This window comes from Triticum dicoccoides, chromosome 5B (genome assembly GCF_002162155.2).
Source record: "Triticum dicoccoides isolate Atlit2015 ecotype Zavitan chromosome 5B, WEW_v2.0, whole genome shotgun sequence".
NCBI lineage: Eukaryota > Viridiplantae > Streptophyta > Magnoliopsida > Poales > Poaceae > Triticum > Triticum dicoccoides.
In genome coordinates, this window is record NC_041389.1 from 264,101,635 (window position 1) to 264,126,481 (window position 24,847).

Genomic DNA, 24,847 nt, shown 5'->3' on the forward strand with positions numbered 1-24,847 from the left:
CCTTTCATCTACCCCGGAAAAAAAAAGGCACACCTTTCATCTTATTTATCATGTACTCCCTCTGTTCCTAAATAGTACTCCCTCCGTCCGAAAATACTTGTTCTCAAAATGGATAAAATGAATGTATCTATAACTAAAATAAGTCTAGATATAATCATTTCTAGGACAAGTATTTCCGGACGGAGGAAGTATATGTCTTTCCAGAAATTTCAATTGGACTACAACATATAGATGCATGTAGACATATTTTAAACTGTAGATTCACTCATTTTGCTTCGTATGTAGTCTCTTGTTGAAATCTTTAAAAAAAACTTATATTTGGGAACGAAGGGAGTATAAAAAAAGGAGCGGCAGATTTATGACAAAATTTTATGCCAACAGACGCTATCGAAAACAGTCACGCACTTTGTTTGGTTGTGTAGGGCGCAGTTGCAGGGACGTAACCTGAAACAGAATGGTTTGATCGCAAGCTTGTCTTGTACCTTGCGACCCAAACCTCGGGGATGAATTCCAAGAGAATAATCTCAATCTTCTCAGTTACTCCACCGAGATGCGGACAAAGATGGCATTGCGCGTGCCGCAGATGCGTCCAGCCTTGGAGAGACCCGAGGTGACACATGAGACAAGCTCACCACATCGGAAGGTATGAACTCGAGGCCTCGCCATTGTTGTTGCTTCGAACCGGACAACGGGGTCGAACAATGCCCATGGCTTGACTCACTCGATAACCTTAATTACTCTCTGCAGGGAGTGGAACCGCGCACTTGGGGTGGGATAGCATCCATCATGTTCCAGCAGCAGCAGCAGCCGCAGCGCCAGCAGCAGCAGGAGGACGTGATGTCGTCGGCGACGTCCTCGCCGGCGTCGACGCTGTACTCTCCCACGCCGTACGCTTTCGCGGGGACGTCGGTGCAGGAGCTGAGCTCGGACCAGTGCAGCGTGCGCCTCATCAGCCTGCTGTACCAGTGCGCCTCCGAGGTGGCCGCCGGCGAGTTCGACCGCGCTAACCTCTGCCTGGAGCATATCATGCAGCTCGCGTCGCTGGACGCGCCTCACACGCTGCAGCGCCTCGCCGCCGTCTTTGCGGACGCGCTGGCCTGCAAGCTGCTGAAGCTCCTGCCGGGCCTCTCGCGGGCGCTCCTCTCGTCTTCGAGCTCCGACGACGCCCACCTCGTCCCGGCCGCGCGCCGCCACATGTTCGACATGCTCCCGTTCCTGAAGCTCGCGTACCTGACCACCAACCACGCCATCATCGAGGCCATGGAGGGCGAGCGGTTCGTCCACGTCGTCGACCTCTCCGGCCCTGCTGCCAACCCCGCGCAGTGGATCGCGCTGTTCCACGCATTCCGTGGCCGGCGCGACGGCACGCCGAATCTCCGCATCACCGCCGTCCACGAGAGCAAGGAGTTCCTCGCTGGCATGTCCGCGGTGCTCGTCAGGGAGGCCGAGGCGTTCGACATCCCGTTCCAGTTCAACGCCGTCGAGGCGAGGCTCGAGGACATGGACTTGGACGCGCTCCGGCACAACCTCCGCGTCAGGTCCGGCGAGGCGCTCGCGGTGAGCGTAGCGCTGCAGCTGCACCGCCTCCTCGCGGCCGACGACACCGGAGGCAGGCGGCAGGGCGGCCTCACCCCGCTCCAGATCGTCGCGCGGTCCAGCCCGAGCAGCTTCGGGGAGCTCCTGGAGCGGGAACTGAACACGCGGCTACAGCTGAGCCCCGACGCGTCCGCGTTCTCCTCCATGTCGCCGCAGTCCCCGATAGGCGGCCACTTCCCCGCCGGAGGGCAGCAGAGGCCCAAGATCGGGTCCTTCCTGTCGGCGGTGAAGGCGCTGTCTCCCAAGATCATGGTGGTGACGGAGCAGGAGGCGAACCACAACGGGGCGGCGTTCCACGAGAGGTTCGACGAGGCGCTCAACTACTATGCGTCGCTGTTCGACTGCCTGGAGCGCGCGGCGGCGGCGCAGCGGGGCAGCGCGGCGGCGGAGCGGGCGCGGGTGGAGCGGTCGGTGCTGGGGGAGGAGATCAGGAGCATCGTGGCGTGCGAGGGCGGGGAGCGGAAGGAGCGGCACGAGCGGGCGCGGCAGTGGGCGGGGAGGATGGAGGCGGCGGGGATGGAGCGGGTGGGGCTGAGCTACAGCGGCGCCATGGAGGCGAGGAAGCTGCTGCAGAGGAGCGGGTGGGGCGGGTACGAGGTGAGGCACGACGCCGAGGGGCACTGCTTCTTCCTCTGCTGGCACAAGAAGCCGCTGTACGCCGTCACCGCTTGGAGGCCGGCGGGGTACCACCACTCCGGCGGCGCCAGGTCCAGGTGATGGATGAGCGGAGCGTATCTCCTTCTCGTGTGCCGCATGTACCCTGCTGTCTCTCTCTAATTCAGGTGTGTTAATTTGACTGTGGATTGGACTGGATGAACAGCTTGTTCTACCGAGTTTGCCACAGGAGTACAGGTACAGCGCTCCAAAAAAAGCTTTAAAATCCAGGTGAATGTTTTGGGCCTCCGATTCGGTTCGACAACTTTGGTGTTTCTTATTCCCATCAACGGTCAACTAGATCCAACGGCTTAGACACCTTCTTCTACCTTCCCACGCCCCTAAGATAGATAATGAAATAAATAAACGATGTTTCTCTCGCGAGCTCACCATCCCCACACCCGTAACATAGATAATGGGATAACCTTCTCCGGCGAGCTCCTTCCTTCCCTCCTTGTTCCTTCCTTCACGTGAAAATCGACTGATGTAAATTTCAAATTCAAGCGACTTACATATACCTATTGTGTTTTTATTAACTCAAATGTAGCATTTAGAGGATATGAATCACACCGGCATCTGCATAGATAGGATGGACACAACCAATAACAAGCAGTCCAACAAAAAGGTAAATGAAACGACATAATGTCAACAATAAAGTTGTATAAAACCAGCATTGTGTCTATATCAAAGGAAGGGGTGGACCAATCCGGAGATTACGCTGTCACCCATGTTGGGTAGAAACCTCTGTGGTCACTTACTTCAAGCGCATACACATCACCTTGAACACCGGTTGATACTCCATTTGATCCAGCATAGACCTCGTATGGAGCCAATGAGTACAACGCAAAATAACCTGCAATGGAGAAGAAACTTTGCCACTGGAGACAACATCATTTCTATATAGTCAAAGCGACCATAATAAGGGTGCATGTCAGGTATTAGCATGTTGAACCTACCTGGTATTCTGTCAAGTCGGAGACCATAAATATTGATTACACTTGTGGTTGTTACAAATTGGACGTTATTTGGATGACTGACCAAGTAGAACGCGCAAACTTGCATTGGAAGAAGAGGTGTTTGATCGTCTTGCCATGAGGACAAAAACAACACTTCTTACTCCCATGCCAATTGCGCAGAGCGAGGTTATCTTTTGTCAACACAACTCACATTCGAAGATACCACATGAAAATTTTAGTTTATGGCAGTACCTTACATTTCTAGGTTTATTTATTTCTATGCACTGAAATCTCAGAGTGCATAAGAGCACGATACATAGACTCAACAGTAAATGACCCAGATGTGATGAGACTCCAATGAAACAAATCCCGCCCTTGTGTCATGTTAACTGATTCCAAACGGGTTAACAGTTGTTGCCATGACATAAGTCGGGGGCCAACCAAGTCCCGCCGAAAAGATACATCGAGGGGTAGGGTGTGGAGCTAAGCACTTCCGCAAGAGTATCATCCTTATCGCGGAAAATGTTGTACAAGTCTGGACATTGTTCCCAGGGAGTGGTGTTTCCTAACCACTTACCCTCCCAGAAACATACCTCTGAGTCACCTTTTATCATGAAAGACCCAAAGCGGAAATGATGCTTCTTTGTCGTCATCAGGCCAGCCCAAAAATGTGAGTCCATCAGGCTTCAATATGCCTGGGACACCGCATTTTGGCCTAGATACTTATTGCGCAACAGGGTTTGTCAAACGCCCTCCTCGGTAAGTGGCTTGAACAAACATTTAATAAGTAAGGTGTCATTCTTGACCTTGAGGTCTTGAATGCCGAGACCTCTTTGGCCTTTCGATTGACAAACAACACTCCAGGTGAGCCAGTACTTTTTCTTTTCACTATCTCCTTACCAAACCAATCTGGACCTAAAATAATCAGAACCCCTTTATGGAGTTGAAAATAGGAAAGCGTATAGTTAACCATGTTTGTAAGGACCGAGTTGACAAGAACTAGTCGTCCTCCAACAGAGAGCAACTTACCTTTCCAACTGCTCAACCATTTCTTTAAGCGCTCTTTGTCACATCTACATGTTTCCTTAAAAAAACTAAATCAAATGTCTGTCATGCAACCTCACTTTAAATCAACGATTGATAGCAATTCAACCATACATTTAAATCTTAATAGGAGTGACGGATGTTCAACACATTTTTGAACTCATCGATCCCAAATTCAACCATACTCCTTGAAAGCGGCCTTCATCTCGTGTTTTCTCTCCTCGGGCTTGAATTTCTTCATTGATGCATGTTGTTCACCCAGATGGGTTGCTCCTTGAGCTTCATCCGGCAATGCATCTATGTGAAGGGCTTGCCCTCCGTCCTTTGCTTCATGCCTACAAACCCTGCACTTGTGGCCAACCACGCATCCCACAACAATGCATTCTTCCTCACTGAGTACCCCACCATCGTGCTTGCTTCATGTTAAACAAGGAGAAAATTAAAAAAATCCCAATGGCATTTGCTCAAACACTTGTCGGGCGTGGTGTCTGCCATGGACAACATCGGCTAGGGCGAACGATACATGTGTTGCGGATGGATCCACACCTCGGTGGTGAAGAACAAGGTGCCTGGGTGGAGCAGTGGTGGTTCGACAAGAACTAGGTGGCGGACAGGGTGGTGTAGAGGCGGCGGTCTTGGTGGGTGCGGATACAAAGCAAGGGGAGGGACGAAATGGGAGAACAAGCCTCTGAGAGGGGTGGTGGGTGGGTTAGGTTTGTCGGAGTACGACATGGCGGGCGTCTGGGATTCCCCAAACCTCCCACAAGTTTGTTTCTGGTTTGGCTGAATTCAAACGTCCGGACCGGTCCATGGACATGTGATGCATGATGTTGGATGGGCCAAAGGACCGCGTTGTCCAGACATTTATGTGTGTTTTGATGAACAACGTTGGAGTTGCCCTTATGCAAGGGTGTCTCGCCATCTCTCTAGGTTTCAGCGATAATGTCATACTCCTTCGGTCCAAAAATATGGTGCGTATTGGATTTTTTCCCGAAGTCAACATGACCAAATTTCTAACAAAATTTATCGGCATGTAGAATATCAAACCAAAGCCATTAGATTTGTCATGAAATATATTTTCATTATATGGTATACATTTGGTACTGTAGATATATATAATTTTCTCAATAGGCCCTGATCAAAGTCTGTAAATCTCGATTTCCGCTGAAACTAACATGCACTATATTGTGTTACAGAGTAATCACAACATAGTGGGAAAAAAACTCCATGTAAAAAGGTGTGATGTTGGCTTCTCATGTCGTTGTCACTCAAAAAAATCAGTCTTGCATGCTGCCATATGTGTGCCTTCACACAGTTAGGCTGAGCCAGGTCTCTTTTTTTCGGGTGAAAAAACTTGTATTACTCAAACTCCACACATGTACAGTCCATTGCAGCCATCTCTATGGATACGTGAGGTCCAGAACCCAACCAAGTCATGGTTCTACCCTCAATACGAGCAAAATTAGCTAGGCTATCACTAACCTTATTCTGGCTACAATTTACATGAGTAATACAACTTTCACGAAGAGACATAAGATATTTAATCTCCTTTATGATGGACGAGTAAATGGATCGGTCAACCTCCAAAGCTTGGGTCATCTTCACCGCCACAATTGAGTCCATTTCCACGATCACCGGTAGCTCACTTCTCTGGATGGCAAAGGACCAGGCACACAACTCAGCTTCCAGTGCCTCGCGGCAAGAGAACAATTGCCTGCAAGAGGAAAAAAATGATCGCTCCCTTATCATCATGTAGGACCATTCCAGTGCCAGTTGTTCGTCATCCGCAAAAGACCCATCAGTACTAAGCTTCACCCATCCGGACTTTGGCGCTAACCACTTAGTCACCGTTTTTTCCATTATCATGTGCGGACTCCATCTTTCATATGTGATGCTAGACTTGCCTTTCTGTGGATCAGTAGAGAGATCAATTTTAATACCAATCAGAGAGTCCAAATAGCTTACCAAGAATCTTTTCGATGCTTACATAGGCGGGGCTGGTTTATGGTGTACGACCTCATTGTGTATGTGCCATACCCTCCACATGGATAACAATAACATAGATCTCTCAATGTTCTGTAGCGGTTCAAGTGCATGCAACAACAACTCATCCCCGTTATTTTGCAGGGTAGATAAACATGGGAGTGGCCAAACTTCAGACATTGCTTCCCATAAGATCCTCGCAAAGGAACAGCGACAGAGAGCATGGAAGCAATCCTCTGGTTCATTAGCACATACCGGACAAAGGTTACTTGTTTCAAGTCCATGCATGTACTTGTTGCACCATGTCGGCAGCGAATTTGTAGCAACCCGCCACACAAAATTCTGGACCGTGGGAGGAACATCTGAAGACCATATGAGCTTCCAACAAGAGCGCCGACCGTCAGGTCGCGATCTAGAGCTCGTTGTCGAACTCCTGTGAGCCTCTTCAAAACCAAATTGGTAAGCACTCTTGATCGAAAAAACGCCGAACTTACCCGGCCCCAAGCCAAGGTGTCATCCTCATGCCTAGGAGACGCCCTTATTTTCAATATCTCATTTACATTAGCCGAGAGGAAATACTCCTGCAATAGCTGAAAGTGCGTTATATCGACTAGAGGGGGGGTGAATAGGCGATTTTTATGAATTCTTCACTAAGGAATTTGCTGGTGAGGAAATTCCTAAATGAATAACTACTTGCAGCGGAATAAGTACTCAAAAGTAAACATAGCAGAACACAAGCATAGTCATCATGATGAAATGAAGACAAGCACAGAGTACAGAAAGCGTAAGCACGGGATAACACAGGATGAAGACGGACAGACTGAAGAAATTGAACTGAGGAAATTGAGAAAGTCTTCAGTCGAAGTCTTCAAACAGATATGAACAAGTATAGAACAACAGAAATGAGGAAATGAAAGAGTTTAGGAAATAGAACCAGTAAGCTTGGTGAAGACAATGATTTGGTAGACCAGTTCCAACTGTTGTCTCAGTTGTACGTCTGGTTGGAGCGGCTAGGTATTTAAACCTGAGGACACACAGTCCTCACCGTATTCTCCTTGAGCTAAGGTCACACAGACCTCGCCCAATCACTCGTGGTAAGTCTTCAGGTGACCTCCAAACCTTCACAGACTAGGTCACTCGGTGATCCACAATTCCTCTTGGATGCTCTAGACCATGACGCCTAACCGTCTGGAAGAAGCACAATCTTCAAAGGTAACAAGCATCGGATCCACGCATGATCAATCTCTTCAGTGATGCTCAATCACTTTGGGTTTGTAGGTGTGTTGGGTTTGGGTTTTCCTCACTTGATGATTTTTGCTCAAAGTCCTCGGAGGATGGGATGCTCTCAAATGACAAGTGTCAGTTTCTCTTGGAGCAGCCAACCAGCTAGTGGTTGTAGGGGGGCGGCTATTTATAGACTAGGGAGCAGCCCGACATGATAAGACATAAATGCCCTTCAATGATATGACCGTTAGGTGGGTAGATATTTTGGGACAGCTGGTGCATAGCACAGCAACGTCGGAAATTTGACTCTCAAATTCCTCAGGCTATCATGTTCCTCACTGTGTAGGTAATCCGCACTGGCAAATTCCTAACTCCTCAGTCAGAACAAATTCCTCAGCAACCAGAAGAACTTCGTCCCTGTTACTGAAGAAATTGACTGAACTGTATGAGATTTCCAATGGCTTCACTCGAAGGGAAGTGTAGGTGTAGGATTTTGAGTTGAGCATCACATGGAAATTTTTCCTTAGTATTTCCTCGACCCCCTTTAACAGTACGGTGTTTCCTATGACTCAAGAAAGAGAAAATGAAACTACGAAAACAGAAGTCTTCACGCTTCATGTTCCTCGAATGATTGCCAAGTCTTCAAGGTCACACCAATTTCTTCACTTTCAAAGTCTTCAAAAAGTCTTCAGAAATACAAAGTCTTCAGTTAAAGAACTTCATTTTTAGGGGTCGACTTTCTCTGTAAATATAAAACTCCTCGTAGACTTATAGACCTGTGTACACTCACAAACGCATCAGTCCCTTAACCTATAAGTCTTCAATACACCAAAATTACTAAGGGGCACTAGATGCACTTACAATCTCCCCCTTTTTGGTGATTGATGACAATATAGGTTAAGTTTTCAACGGGGATAAACATATGAAGTGTAAATACTGATATTGAGGAATTTGATTGCAAGATATAGAAGAACTCCCCCTGAAGATGTGCATAGTGAGGAATTTGCTTTTGAAGCAATGCACACTTGAAGAGCATAATCATGGAGATCTCCCCATATATCTTGTAATTCATACACGCATTTGACATATAATATGAAGAATTTGAAATGCATGATGAAATATGGTGACTGATGTAATTCGCATGCGTGCATTGACATTAATGAGGATTAGGCATGCAGAAGAACTCAACAAAGGTATCAAGCCACCATAGAGTTTAAGTTTACAACTCGATCCAGTAAAGTCATCAGAAGAACGAGAGTTGTAACTTAGCAAAAAAATTGCCCATATAAGATCGACCCGCTTGAAGACTAACTCAAATTTCTCCCCCTTTGTCATTGAATGAACAAAAGGGTTGAAAAATGAGGACTAACGCCCCTGAAGAATATCATGATGATGGAGGAGCACCAGCGTTGTTGGGGTCTTGTGTCGTTGTAGGGCCTGCCACAGTGTTGTCCAAGTCTTAATACTCGTCTGTGTCGCGTGATGAAGAATATGAACTGGCGACCAAGGAAGGAACCTTAACCTTCTTGTATTTCTTCGGTGGAGGAGCAGACGAGTCAAAATCTTCCTTGAAACCCACTTGCTTCAAATCTTCTTCACCATAGAGATATGACAGAATAGCCCAGGTGCGATCGAAGACTTCATGGAGGTAGTAATGGTTTTTCTTCACTGCATTATGTGTAGCAGTCATGTTGTGAAGAATAGAGTCAAACTGACGCTTAACCCATTTGTGGTTTTGATCCACCTTCTGGTGAAGACTAAGAAGCAGCTCACGGTCAGTCATCACACGAGGAGCGGTGGCTTGAGGATTTGGCTTGGATGCATTGGCAGCAGAATCATGAGTTGCAGAGTCATCATTGGTGGAACAAGATGCAGCTTTGCGGAACTGACCATCCAATGGACGAATACCTTCATCGATAACAGCTGGTGCCTTGCCCTTCTCATCAGCTGAGGAATATGTCTGTTTGAGGACTTCAATCGGTGGCAAGTAGCTGAGGTGATTCTAAAAGTCAGCTTTGTAGTTGAGTGAAGACCTTGTTCTGAGGAATCTCATGATCCAAGGAGCATAAGGCTTCGGCTCAAACAGAGAAAGTGCAACATTTTCCAGAGTCCTCATGAAGAAATCATGATAGTTGACAGGGATGCCATGCATGATGTTGAATAGCATATTCTTCATGATGCCAACAATTTCCTCATCAGATGAGTCATGGCCTTTGATAGGACTCATAGTCTTCGTCAGAATGCGATAGATGGTTCTTGGCACATACAACAATTCCTTCACGAGAAATTTTGTCCTTGGGGCTTGACCAGGCTTCAGAGGCTTCATTAGCACTTGCATGTAATGAGCAGTAAGTTCAGGTTCTTGGTATAGACAACGAGCACCTTCAGGTGGAGGACTGATTGGCAGGGCATGAAGCAATTCAAAGGCCGGTGCCTTATAATGAGTGTTTTCGGTCATCTAGTCCAACACCCAAGTGTTGATATTATCAGCATCACCTGTGATGTGCAGCGTTGCGTAGAACTGAAGAATAAGCTCTTCATTCCAATCAATGATGTCAGAGCAAAAGTTTAGCAGTCCTGCATCATGAAGCATACTGAGGACTTGAGAGAAGCAAGGCATTGATTCCATGTCCACGTGAGGAATATGCTCGTGTTCGAAGACTTTTTCTTTGTTGAAAAGCAGTGAAGAATAGAAATTGGCCTGGCTGGCAGTCCAGAAGCGCTTCCTTCTAAGACGAACATTGTCATAAGGATTGAATTCAGTGAAGAAAACATGGTGGCCGAAGAAGCCATCAGCCTTGAATTTCTGCTTCTTTGAGAAGGGATCCTTTGGCTTGGGCTGAGGAGTGTCAGTCAATTGCATCACCACCTCAGGAATCACAATCTCAGGATCCACAGACTGAGGAATTTCAGGCTCTTCTTCAGCTGTAGCCTAGGTCTTCAATTCTTCATTTACAGTTTCTTCAGCACTAGTGGCTGGAATTTCTTCATGGACAGATGGGGTTGCATGAGGTTCTTCAGATCCCATTTGTACTTTAGTAGCAGCTGGGGACTGAAGTTGCTTGAAGTGGAGTGAACATTGGAGAGCTGAGGTGCTGACTTTCCCAAAAGTCATCATTCAGCACTGGTGTGGTACAACCAATGTCCACATCCTCATCTTCCATTTCTTCAACACCGGCCTCTTCAGCAGTGAACTGAGGCATAGGCGAGGATACCACAGGTGTTGAAGGGATTGCATCCACTTCAATTTCTTCATCCAACTGCTCTGACGAAGCAGTAGAAGGATTCTTTTCATCGGATTCGCTTGGAATCACATAATCTTCACTAAAAGGAACAAGGTCCTTTGATGGCATGAATGAGACAGGAACGACATCAATTGGGTTGTCAATTGAGCTTGTCAAAGGCTTCATCTTCTTCGGAGCTGAAGAATCTGATGAAGTTGATGCCTTCCTTTTCTTCACAGCTGCGTGCTCTGCAGCCTTGGTCTTCTTCACATCTGATGCAGATGGAAGGATCGGAGTTGGGCTAGGCGCAGGAGCAGCAGAGGAATTTGGTTCAGTTTCATCAGGCACAACTGATGTAGTTGCCTCCCTGACTTCTTCATTTTCTTCAAGCGCACCACTAGTGGATGCCCTGGCAATTTCTTCAGTGGCTGGAATGCAGTCATCAGCCCTGGTACTTTCATTTTCTTCAGCAGCCTGATTGTCATCAGTGGTGCTGGCATGTTTTTCAGTAGGCTGAGCAGATGCTTCAGCCTGAGGATTTTCTTGTTGTGTTGGGGCTGCAACATTTGAAGTGAGTTTATCAGTAATATTCACAAATCTGACTTTGGCTCCAAGCCAGTCAGCATAGTAGCGATCAAATTCATAACTCAGTTGCTTAATCTCAGCTTGCAAGGCAATGAGTTGTTCAGGGGTAAGAGTGAGGACATTGTCCTTTAGGTAGCGCTGCTTCTTGTACTGCGCTTTCTTCACCCTTCTTCCTTCTTCAAATTTCCATTTTTCTTCTTCAATGAAGGCAGTCAGAACATGACTTTGACCAGGAGGTTCATCTCCGGCAAAGGCGTGTTTGGGTCCTTGTGCCATAAATCAATGAAATCTAGGATCAAGTTTGGATCCAATAACAGTGGCACATTGCTGCCTTTGGCTCTAGCGGCTCTGGCATGCCTGTCTCTGATGATTTTGGCAAGTTCTTCATCATCAGCCTCATCGTCATCAGAGGGCACTTGAAAGGCAACCTGCTTCTTGTGAGGACTTGGTCGAAGGCCTCGTCCAGCAGTGGCCTTTTTCTTCAGCAGAGAGGGGCCAGTTGAGGAATTTGGTGCAGCTGAGGAACTTGCAGACGCTCCTGAGGAAATTGAGATGCCTGTAGTCCTTTGGCACATGGCAAGATGCACATGTGCCGAGGATTTAGTCGGAGCAGCTGAAGACTTCGTCAGAGGAGCTGAGGACTTTGAAGGAGGAGCAGATTGAGGAATTGGCCATGAGGGCTTTGAAGAGTCTGGCTGTGAGGGCACTGCTGAGGAACTTGACCATGAGGGCATTGAGGGAGAAGCACTTGGCTTGTGAGCAGGCTTCTTAGGCATGGCCTTCTTCGGCTTGCTTGTAGAGGCCTCGGCAGTGGTAGCAGCAGTAGCAAAGTCTTCATTAAATTTCCTCACTGCTTCCTTTGCTTGTTTGGCCAGTTTGGCCTGGCGCTTAGCCCATTCATCAGGATAATCCTCACCGCGCTTGAGGCTGGTGGGATCTGCCAATTGGCCAGGTGCCAATGGAGGTGTTGGGCATGGAGGGTTGAGTGCAAATTTCTTCATATACTTGGGAGTGACATATCTGTAGTCCCTCCATTCACGTGCACATCTCCTCTCAATCTTTTGAATGCACACCTTGCGCTGATTTTTATCTTTCTCAGGGGGTGTGCAGTATCCAGCATAAATATCATCAGGGATCTCAAATGTTGTGTTGACCTCAGGCCTCTTTCCACCCTTCTGTGACTTCTTACCGTCAGCCATTTTCTTCAGCTGAGGAATATGAACAACTGAAGTTTCTGAAGATGTGTGCAACTTTTCTTTGAGGAACGCTGCAAATGAGTTAAATTGATGAGAACCTAGTGATTCAGCAGCGGACATGTGTACTTGTGAACAGAGTATAGTTGCGAGGAATTTGGAGAGGTCATATGCATTTTCAGAAGGTTTTTCAAAAAGAAAAAGTTTGAGGAATTTGACCAGATGAGTCTTGAGGAATTTCACTAAGCGTGCTTTGTCTTAGGTTCCAGAGTTGTATAGATCGAAGATCCACACAATTGAGGAATCTTGAATAAAATCATTGCTTAGAGAAACGAATCAAGAGCAGATGACATGTGAGGTGTTCAGTGTGTGAAGATTTGAAGAATAAACACCTTTGAAGATTTTCAAGAAAACATTCGAATCAAAAGAGGGTAGTAAAAGTAACTTTTAATTACCCTTGATGAAGAACACGACGAACTGAGAAGTGTAAACGTGAAGTTCGTCGGTTCAGATCTTCCGCGCCCTAACTCGGCAGAGGAAGACAGCTACGGCGGAGGCGGAGTGAAGAAATCCGCAACCGGCGCGAGTACGACGGTGACGAGGTCGAGGCAGTGAAGCTCTTCCTCACCGGCGACAATGAAGTAGCAGCGGTGCTAGGGTTTGAGAAGCTCGAGTGGGAGTGAGAACGAGTGGAGTAAAAATGAAGTGAGGAAGAGGAGGGGGGTATTTATAGTCGAAGTGAAAAACTGTACGCCTGAAGAAATCGGACAAACGTGCCCCTGGCCCTTCTCATTCACTTGACATGTGTCACCCACGTACTGAGAGGTGGCGATTGTGTAAGGTCGTGGGTGAATAGATAAGTATTGCCGTGGGATGTGGAACGGTTTGAGCGGCAAAGCCGAAAATTTAGATAAGATAAGTTAAAAGTTCCGTTCGCAATTTCTTCAGCTGACAAGTACACAGTGAAGATTTTGAACGAGCTTCAAATAGAACGCACAAGAAGAATTTGTGAACAAGCTGGGTTGAGTTTAGCATAGAGGGGGAAGGGTCCGGTCACATTCAGTTAGCAAAAAAAACAACTTAAAGAATTAGCAATAAGTGAATGTTGTAGAGGACATAAACTCATATATATATATATATATATATATATATATATATATATATATATATATATATATATATTCAAATGAAGAACAACGAGGAAAGAGTGAAGACAATGCAAAGATGAAGAATTTGAAAAACTGAGGAATTTCAAAAACGAAGAAAAACTCAAATTGAAGATTTTCAACTTTGGTTGGTGGCGTAACCCACCGTATAAGAAAGCTGATTTCAGACACCGCATACAATTGTTGTAGGGCTTTGAGAATCAATTCCTTCATTAATTTCTTCACACTTAGAGGGTTAGTCTTCATTGATTGAAGAAAAACATTACTTTGTGTGTTGCGCATCTAAGTCATCAAGTCAGCATAAGTGTTAGGATGTGTGTCCTTTTCAGAGAACATTTGAAGATTCTAGGATATTTAGATCACACCGCAACTTGCTAAATCTCTTCTCATCTAAGGGCTTAGTGAAGATATTGGCCAGCTAGTCTTCAGTGCTTGCGTGGTCGATTGAGATGTCGCCCTTCAACACATGATCACAAAGAAAATGATGACGAATCTGGATGTGCTTTGTCTTCGAGTGCTGAACTGGGTTATGAGCAATCTTGATAGCGCTCTCATTGTTGCAGTAGAGAGGCACATTCTTCACGTTGATGCCATAGTCCTTGAGTGTTTGCTTCATCCATAGTAATTGAGCACAGCATGATCCAGCAGCAATGTACTCAGCTTCTGCAGTGGAGAGTGATACGCAGTTCTGCTTCTTCGAGGACCAACAGACCAAAGATCGTCCGAGGAAATGGCATGTGCCTGACGTTGACTTGCGGTCCACACGATCACCAGCATAGTCAGAGTCTGAATATCCAATGAGATCAAATGAAGAGCCCTTGGGATACTGTCGGTGTCAAAACCGGCAGATCTCGGGTAGGGGGTCCCAAACTGTGCGTCTAGGCGGATGGTAACAGGAGACAAGGGACACGATGTTTTTACCCAGGTTCGGGCCCTCTCGATGGAGGTAAAACCCTACTCCTGCTTGATTAATATTGATGATATGGGTAGTACAAGAGTAGATCTACCACGAGATCGGAGTGGCTAAACCCTAGAGGCTAGCCTATGGTATGATTGTTGTTCGTCCTACGGACTAAAACTCTTTGGTTTATATAGACACCAGAGAGGGCTAGGGTTACACAGAGTCGGTTACAATGGGAGGAGATCTTCATATCGTATCACCAAGCTTGCCTTCCACGCCAAGGAAAGTCCCATCCGGACACGGGACGGAGTCTTCAATCTTGTATCTTCATAGTCCGGGAGTCCGGCCAAAGGTCTTAGTCCGGCCATCCGGACACCCCCTAATCCGGGACTCCCTCACTAGCCCCTGAACCAGGCTTCAATGACGACGAGTCCGGCGCGCAAGTTGTCTTCGGCATTGCAAGGCGGGTTCCTCCTCCGAATATTTCATAGAAGATGTTGAACACCAGGGTAGTGTCCGGCTCTGCAAAATAAGTTCCACATTCCACCATAGAGAGAATAATATTTGCGTTAATCGGATCTGTGACGTATTACGCAGCGTGACATCATGCCACGGCCAGGCTTTTATTCATTTTATTGTTCCACCTCAGCGCGTTTAGCGAGGCGGTTTCCTTGGCACGTCTTGTCAAAGCAGAGATCGTGTCCCCTTATTCCGGGATTCTCATCAATATGGGTGTGGGTAACCCAACCGCGCCATTAACCGCGGCGCTTGGGAGATAAACGAGTTTTATTAGGCCGGTGGGGGGCTCGTAGTTTTGGCCGCCCATATAAGGGGATAAGAATCCGTCCTTTCCATTCACGCCTTCTTCTTCCTCTGCTTATCCGTCCCTGCGCGCTCGAGCTCCAGCGCCCAAGCCCGCACTTCCCACGTCAACCTTCTCCAACCATGTCCGGAGCGGGAGGTAGATGGATGGCCTCCTCCGTCACGGAGGGGCAAATCAAAAAACTGAGGAAGGCCGGATACTTGTCTAACGACATTGCGCACCGGCTTCCAGATGTGGGGCAACTCATCCCCACCCCCAGGCCCCATGAGAGGGTTGTTTTTCTTCCCCATTTCCTCCGCGGACTGGGTTTTCCTCTTCACCCATTCGTCCGGGGGCTCATGTTCTACTACGGCCTGGACTTCCATGATCTGGCCCCGAACTTCATCCTCAATATCTCGACGTTTATCGTCGTGTGTGAGGCCTTCTTCCGCATCCAGCCCCACTTTGGCCTATGGTTGAAGATCTTCAGCATCAAGTCGAAGGTTGTGAAAGGCCGATAAGCGGAATACGGAGGTGCCATGGTGGGCAAGATAGCCAACATCACCTGGCTCGAGGGTGCCTTCGTGGAAACCATCAAAGGGTGGCAATCGGGGTGGTTTTATATCACCGAGCCGCGTGGCCCTAAGTGGGCAGTGGCCCCCGAATTTCGATCTGGCTTCCCCACCCGGCTCACATCTTGGAAAGAGACGGGCCTGTCGTGGGGCAATCCGGAAGAGGTGACCGGACTCCAAACTTGCGTCCGAGACCTGGTGACCAAGAAGGTCAAGCTTGTCAACGTGGTCCAGGTCATGCTCTTTCGCCAGATCCTCCCGTGTCAACGACGGGACTTCAATTTGTGGGATTTGACCCAGCCCAGCACCAGACTCTATCCCGGCTCTTCGAAACGAAGCACGAGGACGCCTAGAAGGTGCTTTTCAAGGGTTCCGAGGTCTCCTCTCCCGTCACCGAGGATCGCGGATTCTGCGCCAAACGTCAAGCCTCCAAAGTAAGCTTACATTTAGTCCCTTACGGGGTACCCGAATTTCATAGTGTGACTTTATGTGGGATCTAAACTCCCGTTCCTTTGACAGGACTGGAAGAGGACATCCGGACAGTTTGACTGTCCGGCCCCTTTGCCCGAAGGCCCAGCAGACGCACACTTAGCGAAGCTACTGGTTTTGGCACCTCACGTGGTGCCGGAGAAGAAGGCCAAGGAGAAGGCCACGGGGACCCGAAAGAGTTCCCGGCGCCCGGTGTCGTCAGATTTGCCCGACGACCCCAACGCACCCTCCGCCTCCGAAGACGAGGAGGAGGAAGAAGAAGAAGATGCCTCTCCCCCTCCAACGGGGGGAGGAAAGAAAAGAAAGGCCGCCCCAACTGGGGAAGCCGGAGGGTCCAAGAAGGGGAAGACCCTTCTGCCGGACTACGCCACCGATGCCGAAGACGGCGGGGGGGGGGGGATGGCCATCCAGGGTCAAGCCCCTGGCAAAATCGTAAGTGTCCGGCTACCCGAATGACTTATTGCACTCCTTTATTATTCGATAGCTTCTAACGCCGAATCTAATCATGCAGTCCGCCCAGAGCTCAGCTTGGCAATTCGTCGAGCGGCTCTCTGAATTCGTCAGACGTGAATAGCGCTTCACTTCCGACGGCCTCCTCCCCTCTCCCTACAGACGATGCTGAGGTGGAGTCCCGCAGGGGACAAAACCAGGAGGAGGTGGTCCTGGAGGCGCCACAAGGTGACCTTCCGGACTCCGAGCCCAAAGGGGGTAAAGCCCCGGAGGGATCTAAGTTCGGCCCCGGGCCGGACACTGCTCCGGAACCATCAGCGGTTCCAGAGTCCGACAGGCGGCGCCTTCATAAGAAGGGCAAGCCTACGACGCCGGCGACTTCCGTCCATCCGGAGGCTCCGGACAATTTGTTGGAGGCGCTTAACGACGCCTCCATCAACGAGGAACACCGCACTGTTATGAGTGCGGTGATTCAGAAGGTTCAGTCCGCCAAGAGCGGGCTGACGGAAGCCTGTACAAGCCTGTTAACGGGCTTTGAGGTATGTGTTCAAAAACATATATAAAAAATATTACCGCATAGATAGTAGCCCCTGATGCTCAGTTCGGTGTTCGGAAAGAAAAGCCGAGCTGAGGATCTAAAAAGATATACGCAGGAGTCTAATAGAAATATGTTAATATGGGAATGCAGGCTGCGCTGCTGACCTCTGCCACACTGACTGCGGAGGTCAATGCATTAAAGGAAAGCCTCGAGCGGTCCGAGAGCGAGCTCGGCCGTGCCAAGAAGCAGCTCGAGGATAAAGAGGGTACATAGTACCTCCTGTAAATGTATACAGAAATACCTGGTTGCAAAATAATAACAGGACCAACGTTAATGTTGCAGGAGCCACGACCGAGGTGGCGACCCTGAAAGAGGTGGTCTCCAAGGCCGAAAAGAGTGCGGCCTTGGAGCGCACCGAGCAAGAGAAGCAGGAGGCGTGGGTGGCGGAGGTGCAGCAAGAGCTCCAGGCTCTCGTGGAAAAATATGAGAGTTTGGAGCGTGACTCGAAGACTCGAGAATCCGAGCTTGCCTTGGCTCTTGAGAGTGCCAAGACCGCTAAGGCCGAAGCCCAGAAGGCCCTTCGGGAGATCGAGACGATGAAGAAGATAGCGGCGGGTAAGGCATTCTTTATGCAAAGCAAAAATATATAAGTTAATTATCTGCTACTTACCCGAATCCAGAGCTCTCCAGGAGCGTTCGCCGATCTGCCCCGTAGTGTGTCTGATGCCACCGCATACTACCGAGCCGAAGAGGGAAGCTCGACAGAAAAAGTGTTCTGGTCTCAGTATGCTGAGGCCGAACATCCGGTGCCCCTGAGCGACCAGCTGAAGCAGCTGGTCGAGCTCCACAAGGTGGCCGAACTGGCCATGAAGGGCCTCATAGCTCGGCTGTGGCCTGGAGAAGTCATGCCTGGGAGCTACTTCGGTCTGGTGCGGCGGCTGGTGGACGCGTGTCCGTGGATTGAGGTCGTCAAGCGCTCCTTTTGTATTGAAGGTGTCCGTCGGGCCCTTGCCCGTGCTAAGGTGCACTGGGGCAAGCTAGATGCGGAGAAGCTATTGACGGACGCGCCACCGCCGGGCAAGGAGTATCGTACGCCTGAGATGTGTTATAATGGCGTTCTGAAGGGTGCCCACCGTATAGCGGATGAGTGCTCCAAAGATGTAATTTTTTAGTAGACTCACATTTGTTATCCTGTACGCTGAAGCTTTGTTCATATGCGTTAAGTAACGCTTGTTAATTTAAAATATTACCTTCTGTGCGGCCGTTTATCAAATCTGAGAGATGCAAGTCGTCGGCTTCGATCATGCCACGAGTGCTGGGGTGTTCGGGATAAACCTGAGCGCTCTTGTTCCCATTCTTGGGTCCATCTAGGGAGGCGTTCAGCACAACGAACCAGGCCATCGGACTTATAATGCTTTATCACTCTCACTTAGCCATCTAATTCTATAATTTTAAATTTCAGCGAAGCCCCTAGTATTCGGAAGATCGAGTTCGGGGCGCTATCCATGCCTAGGCCGGATAAGTCCGGTTCCTCGCTCGAAGCGGCATAAGTCTTTAAGGACTCGAAGAAACCTCGCGAACAGGGACCGGTCTCTCGCACTATCATGACAGTCAGTTTTAGCTTTCTCTACTGAGGTGTTAACCCAGCTCAACTGGGGCACAATCGCAGTAGTTCTCCCAGCGCTACCTTAGCCAACAATGCGGAACTTAAGGTACCAAAACATGGGAGCCGGGCAAACCCAACTATTGACCAAAGACATGATTCGGAGCCGATGCATATATTGCTATAAGTTCGGGGTGCCGCACTCGTGAGAGTGTTCGGTCTTCTCACACCATGTTATGGGGTGTTGTAAGCCCCTGGTGTATTGTCCGCACCAAAGTGTACGGTTGCAGAATGTCATGACTGAACATATTTGTATATAAAAATAGATAAGTACAATAATAGGTAAGAGCTATATATTGTTTATTAAAAAAGGGCTGCTGCGAAAGCAGAACGATACAAGAAGTGCGGTAAGCAAGAGATGGGAGTATTTGACATATTCCCCTCTAGGGGCAAGCTGCGGGATTGTAAGTAAAACAGGTATTAAACTCGTTATAGAGACCACCTGGACTTTTGACGTGGCTTGCTCCCTCCCTGGCTGTTGCATCGTGGGTTCGGCGAGTGTATTGCCGGACAGGCCTTCCGAATAGTTGGGTCCTGAAAGTGTGTAAAAAAGGAAAACGGCGAAATAGGGAGCCTCTTAGTGCGGTTGAGCCGCCTTCTGGGCGTGCCATTGTTGTGGCCCTCCCCTTATGCCCATGGTATCTCTAAGGCGTAATTATGTACGCGTGGTACCAGTATCGCCGTTTGGCGGGGGCTGGGGTTGGGGCCGCACTGCTATGCTTGCTCGGAACGTGCCAGCCGGATTTGTTGTAGGTTACTTCGGGCTCGCTTGACGTTGTCCGGACGTTTGATGCCTGGATTGGAGAACTGCCTTGAGAGGCTACTCTGTACTTCCGCCGCCAGGGCCGCCATGTGCTCCTCCGTTCGGAGAGAGCGTTCGGTGTTTCCGTTTACCATGATGACTCCGCGAGGTCCTGTCATCTTGAGCTTGAGATATGCGTAGTGCCGCACCGCATTGAATTTTGCAAATGCGGTTCGTCCAAGCAGGGCGTGATAGCCGCTGCGGAATGGGACTATGTCGAAGATTAACTCCTCGCTCCGGAAGTTATCCGGGGATCCGAAGACCACTTCGAGTGTAACCGAGCCTGTACAGCTGGCCTCTACCCCTGGTATGACACCTTTGAAGGTTGTCTTTGTGGGTTTAATCCTTGAAGGATCGATGCCCATTTTTCACACTGTGTCTTGTGAAAGCAGGTTCAGGCTACTGCCGCCGTCCATTAGGACTCTGGTAAGGTGAAATCCGTCGATAATTGGGTCTAGGACCAGTGCGGCGAATCCGCCGTGACGGATGCTGGTGGGATGGTCCCTTCGATCGAAAGTGATCGGGCAGGAGGACCATGGGTTGAACTTTGGGGCGACTGGCTCCAGCGCATAGACGTCCTTGAGAGCACGCTTCCACTCCCTTTTGGGGATGTGGGTTGCGTATATCATGTTCACCGTCCGAACTTGCGGGGGAAATCCCTTCTGTCCTTTATTGCTCGGCGGCCGGGGCCCCTCCTCGTCATCGCTATGTAGCCCCTTGTCTCTGGTCTCGGCACTTAACTTGCCTGCCTGCTTGAACACCCAACAATCCCTGTTGGTGTGATTGGCTAGCTGTTCGGGGGTGCCGTGTATCTGGCACGAGCGATCGAGTATCCGGTCTAAGCTGGATGGGCCCTGAGGGTTTCTTTTGAATGGCTTCTTCCGCTGACCCGGTTTAGAGCCTCTGAATTCGGCATTGACTGCCGTATCTTCAGTATTGTCACTGTTAATGCGGCGCTTATGCTTGTTGCAATGTGACCTGCCGTTGTTATCCTTGGTATCCAAATTGTCGGAGCTCTTGGTTATGTTATTGCTACGAGCTAGCCAGCTGTCTTCTCCCGCACAGAAGGGGGTCATGAGTGTCGTGAGGGTTGCCATAGATTTCGGCTTTTCCTGTCCTAGGTGCCGGGCAAGCCATTCGTCTCAGATGTTGTGCCTGAAGGCTGCAAGGGCCTCGGTGTCCGGACAATCGACTATTTGGTTTTTCTTGGTTAGGAACCGTGTCCAGAATTCTCTGGCCGATTCCTCTGGCTGCTGGATTATGTGGCTTAGGTCATCGGCGTCTGGTGGTCGCACATACGTGCCCTGGAAGTTGTCAAGGAATGCGGATTCCAGGTCCTCCCAACAACTAATTGACTCTGCTGGCAGGCTGTTAAGCCAATGTCGAGCTGGTCCTTTAAGCTTGAGCGGGAGGTATTTGATGGCGTGTAGATCATCACCACGGGCCATGTGGATATGTAGGAGATAATCCTCGATCCATACCACAGGGTCTGTTGTGCCATCGTATGATTTGATGTTTACGGGTTTAAAGCCCTCGGGGATTTGATGATCCATTACTTCGTCTGTGAAGCATAGTGGGTGTGCGGTGCCCCTGTACTGGGCTATATCACGACGCAGCTCGGACGAGCTTGGTCTGTTGTATTCGGCCGGGCCATACTTATTATGTCCGGCGTGATGGCTAGCGTCACGTGAAGCGGGGCGCCCATGCGATCCGTAGATCGATCTTGTTTGCCTTGCCTTATTCTCCAAGATGTCTCGCATGTCTGTTGCGTCTCCCCGTACTCTGGTATGTTTTGAGCGGTGTCGGGGTGCGGCTTGGGTTGAGGGCCTGAAGGCCTCTCTATCGCGGCCACGGGGTGGCCGATCGGGCGCATCGTACGCTGGTGATGTTGGTTTAGTTGCTTCCTCCTCAAGTTGGGGTAGCAGTCTGCGCTTTGGGTAGCTCTTGGATGGGCGTTCTAGTTTATACTCTTCGGCCGCCAGGACTTCAGTCCATCTGTCGGCTAGCGAGTCTTGGTCAGCTCTAAGTTGCTGTTGTTTCTTCTTGAGGCTGCTTGCCGTGGCTACGAGCCTGCGTTTGAAACGCTCTTGTTCGACAGGATCCTCTGGCACGACGAATTCATCGTCGTCGAGGCTTGCCTCGTCTTCGGAGGGAGGCATGTAATTGTCGTCCTCATCCTCTTTGTCGGCCGCTCTCTCATGAGGGTTGGCTCCTTCGTCCTCCTGCACTGAATCGTGCTGGAGGGGGTTGTCTTCGGCACTGTCTGGCGTGTTGTTATCTCTGGTGCCGGAGTCGCCGTTTTTGCTTTGGCGGGACTTAGAGCGGCGCCGCTAACGTCGGCGCTTGGGTTGCTTCTTGGAGGGGTCATCCTCCGTTTTCTCCTCGCCCTCCCCCGCTTTAGGGGTGTCCACCATGTATATGTCATATGACGAGGTGGCTTTCCAGTTCCCTATAGGTGCTGGTTCTTGATCGTCTCCTTCATCGGCGTCCATGTCATCGATGTCTTCGGATTCAAAGTCGAGCATGTCGGTTAAATCGTCGACAGTGGCTATGAAGTGGGTGGTGGGTGGGCTTCGAATTTCTTCGTCGTCCGCATCCCAACCGTGTTGGCCGTAGTTCGGCCAAGGCTCTCCTGACAAAGAGAGAGACTTTAATGAATTCAGGATATTGCCGAAAGGCGAGTGCTGAAAGACGTCTGCGGCGGTGAACTCCATGACCGGAGCCCAATCGGGCCTAATCAAAAGAGGTGCGGGATTTACGGAGTCCGGATCGGAGTCCGGCACCTTGGAGTCACGGGCCTTGCGAGGGACTAGGCTGGTATCCGGCTCTATCGCCGTAGAGGTTGCAGTTTCCGGGGCGGCGTCCAACCGTCCATTCCCGACTGGCGCAGTGGGCTCCGAGCTAATGGTCGGAGCGGACACCTGAGCGACGCTCTGGGTGTTGTCCGATGACAGAGCTAAATCATGCCCATCGTGACAGTGTGGCGCGCCCGGTCGTGGCTCGAATCCGTCGAAGATCAAGTCCCCGCGGATGTCGGCCGTGTAGTTTAAGCTTCCAAACCTGACCTGATGGCCAGGGGCGTAGCTTTCGATCTGCTCTAGATGGCCGAACGAGTCGGCCCGCAGTGCGAAGCCGCCGAATACGAAGATCTGTCCGGGGAGAAAAGTCTCATCCCGGACCGCATCGCGATTGACGAGCGAAGAAGCCATCGGGCCTAAAGGTGACGACACGGAGGAACTCTCAATGAAAGCACTAATGTTGGTGTCAAAACCGGTGGATCTCGGGTAGGGGGTCCCAAACTGTGCGTCTAGGCGGATGGTAACAGGAGACAAGGGACACGATGTTTTTACCCAGGTTCGGGCCCTCTCGATGGAGGTAAAACCCTACTCCTGCTTGATTAATATTGATGATATGGGTAGTACAAGAGTAGATCTACCACGAGATCGGAGTGGCTAAACCCTAGAGGCTAGCCTATGGTATGATTGGTTTATATAGACAACGGAGAGAGCTAGGGTTACACAGAGTCGGTTACAATGGGAGGAGATCTTCATATCGTATCGCCAAGCTTGCCTTCCACGCCAAGGAAAGTCCCATCCGGACACGGGACGGAGTCTTCAATCTTGTATCTTCATAGTCCGGGAGTCCGGCCAAAGGTCTTAGTCCGGCCATCCGGACACCCCCTAATCCGGGACTCCCTCAGATACCATAATCCAAGTGTTGGTGTGTGAGCTAGATATTGAAGAATATGCTTCACAGCCTTATGGTGTGATTCCTTCGGTGTAGCTTGAAATCGGGCACACATGCCAACACTAAGCATAATATCCGGCCTAGATGCACATAGGTACAATAAAGAGCCAATCATGGAGCGGTATACCTTTTGATCAAAGTCTTTACCATTTTCATCAGTGCACAGATGGCCATTTGTGGGCATTGGAATTTTGACCCCTTTGCAATCTTGCATGCCGAATTTCCTCAATACATCCTTGAGGTATTTCTCCTGAGATATGAATATGCCATTGCGCTGTTGACGAATTTGAAGACCTAAAAAGAATTTCAATTCTCCCATCATAGACATTTGATATTCTTCGCTCATCATATAGGCAAATTCATCACTGTAACGTTGGTCAGTACAGCCAAAAATGATATCATCAACATAAATTTGGCACACAAACAATTCACCATCATAAGATTTAGTGAAAAGAGTTGGGTCGAGTGAACCGGGTTTGAAGCCTTTCTTCATGAGGAATTCCTTCAAAGTATCATACCACACTCGAGGGGCCTGCTTGAGGCCATACAGGGCCTTATTGAGTCTGAAGACTTTGTCAGGATGCTTTGGATCTTCAAAACCTGGGGGTTGAGCAACATATACTTCTTCCTCAAGCTTACCATTGAGGAATGCACTTTTCACATCCATTTGTTGTAGGATAACATCATGATGGTTAGCATAAGCAAGTAATATGTGAATAGCCTCAAGTCTAGCAACAGGTGCAAAAGTTTCATTGAAATCAATTCCTTCAACCTGTGTGTAGCCTTGAGCTACAAGTCGTGCCTTTTTCCTCACCACAAGGCCATTTTCATCTTGCTTGTTGTGGTAGATCCACTTTGTGCCAATGATGTTGTGCTTGCGAGGATCTGGACGTTTGACTAGTTTCCAAATGTTGTTGAGCTCGAACTGATGTAATTCTTCTTGCATAGCTTGAATCCACTCAGGCTCCAGAAATGCTTTATCTACCTTAGTGGGCTCTGTGATAGAGACAAAAGCAAAGTGCCCACAAAATTTAGACAAATGTGAAGCTTTTGAGCGTGTGAGAGGACCTAGTGCTTCAATGTCATCGATGATCTTCTCGACTTGCACTTCGTTCGCAATGCGAGGATGAGCAGGTTGTCTTCGAGGAATTTGATCCGCATTTTCTTCAGGAGCATTTTCCTCAGCACCATTTTCTTCAGGTGCGCCAGCTCGATGTTCTTCACGTTCTGGAATGAATTCTTCAGCAGATTCTTTGGT

General features: G+C 49.1%; 1 protein-coding gene across 1 annotated transcript; it reads left to right on the forward strand.

Annotated features, from left to right (window-relative positions):
• Positions 1-345: 345 nt before the first annotated feature.
• Positions 346-2,471, forward strand: LOC119305386 (scarecrow-like protein 3). The gene has a single exon (XM_037581914.1). The coding sequence runs from the start codon at positions 646-648 to the stop codon at positions 2,311-2,313; it is 1,668 nt and encodes a 555-aa protein (XP_037437811.1). The 5' UTR covers positions 346-645; the 3' UTR covers positions 2,314-2,471.
• Positions 2,472-24,847: the final 22,376 nt, after the last annotated feature.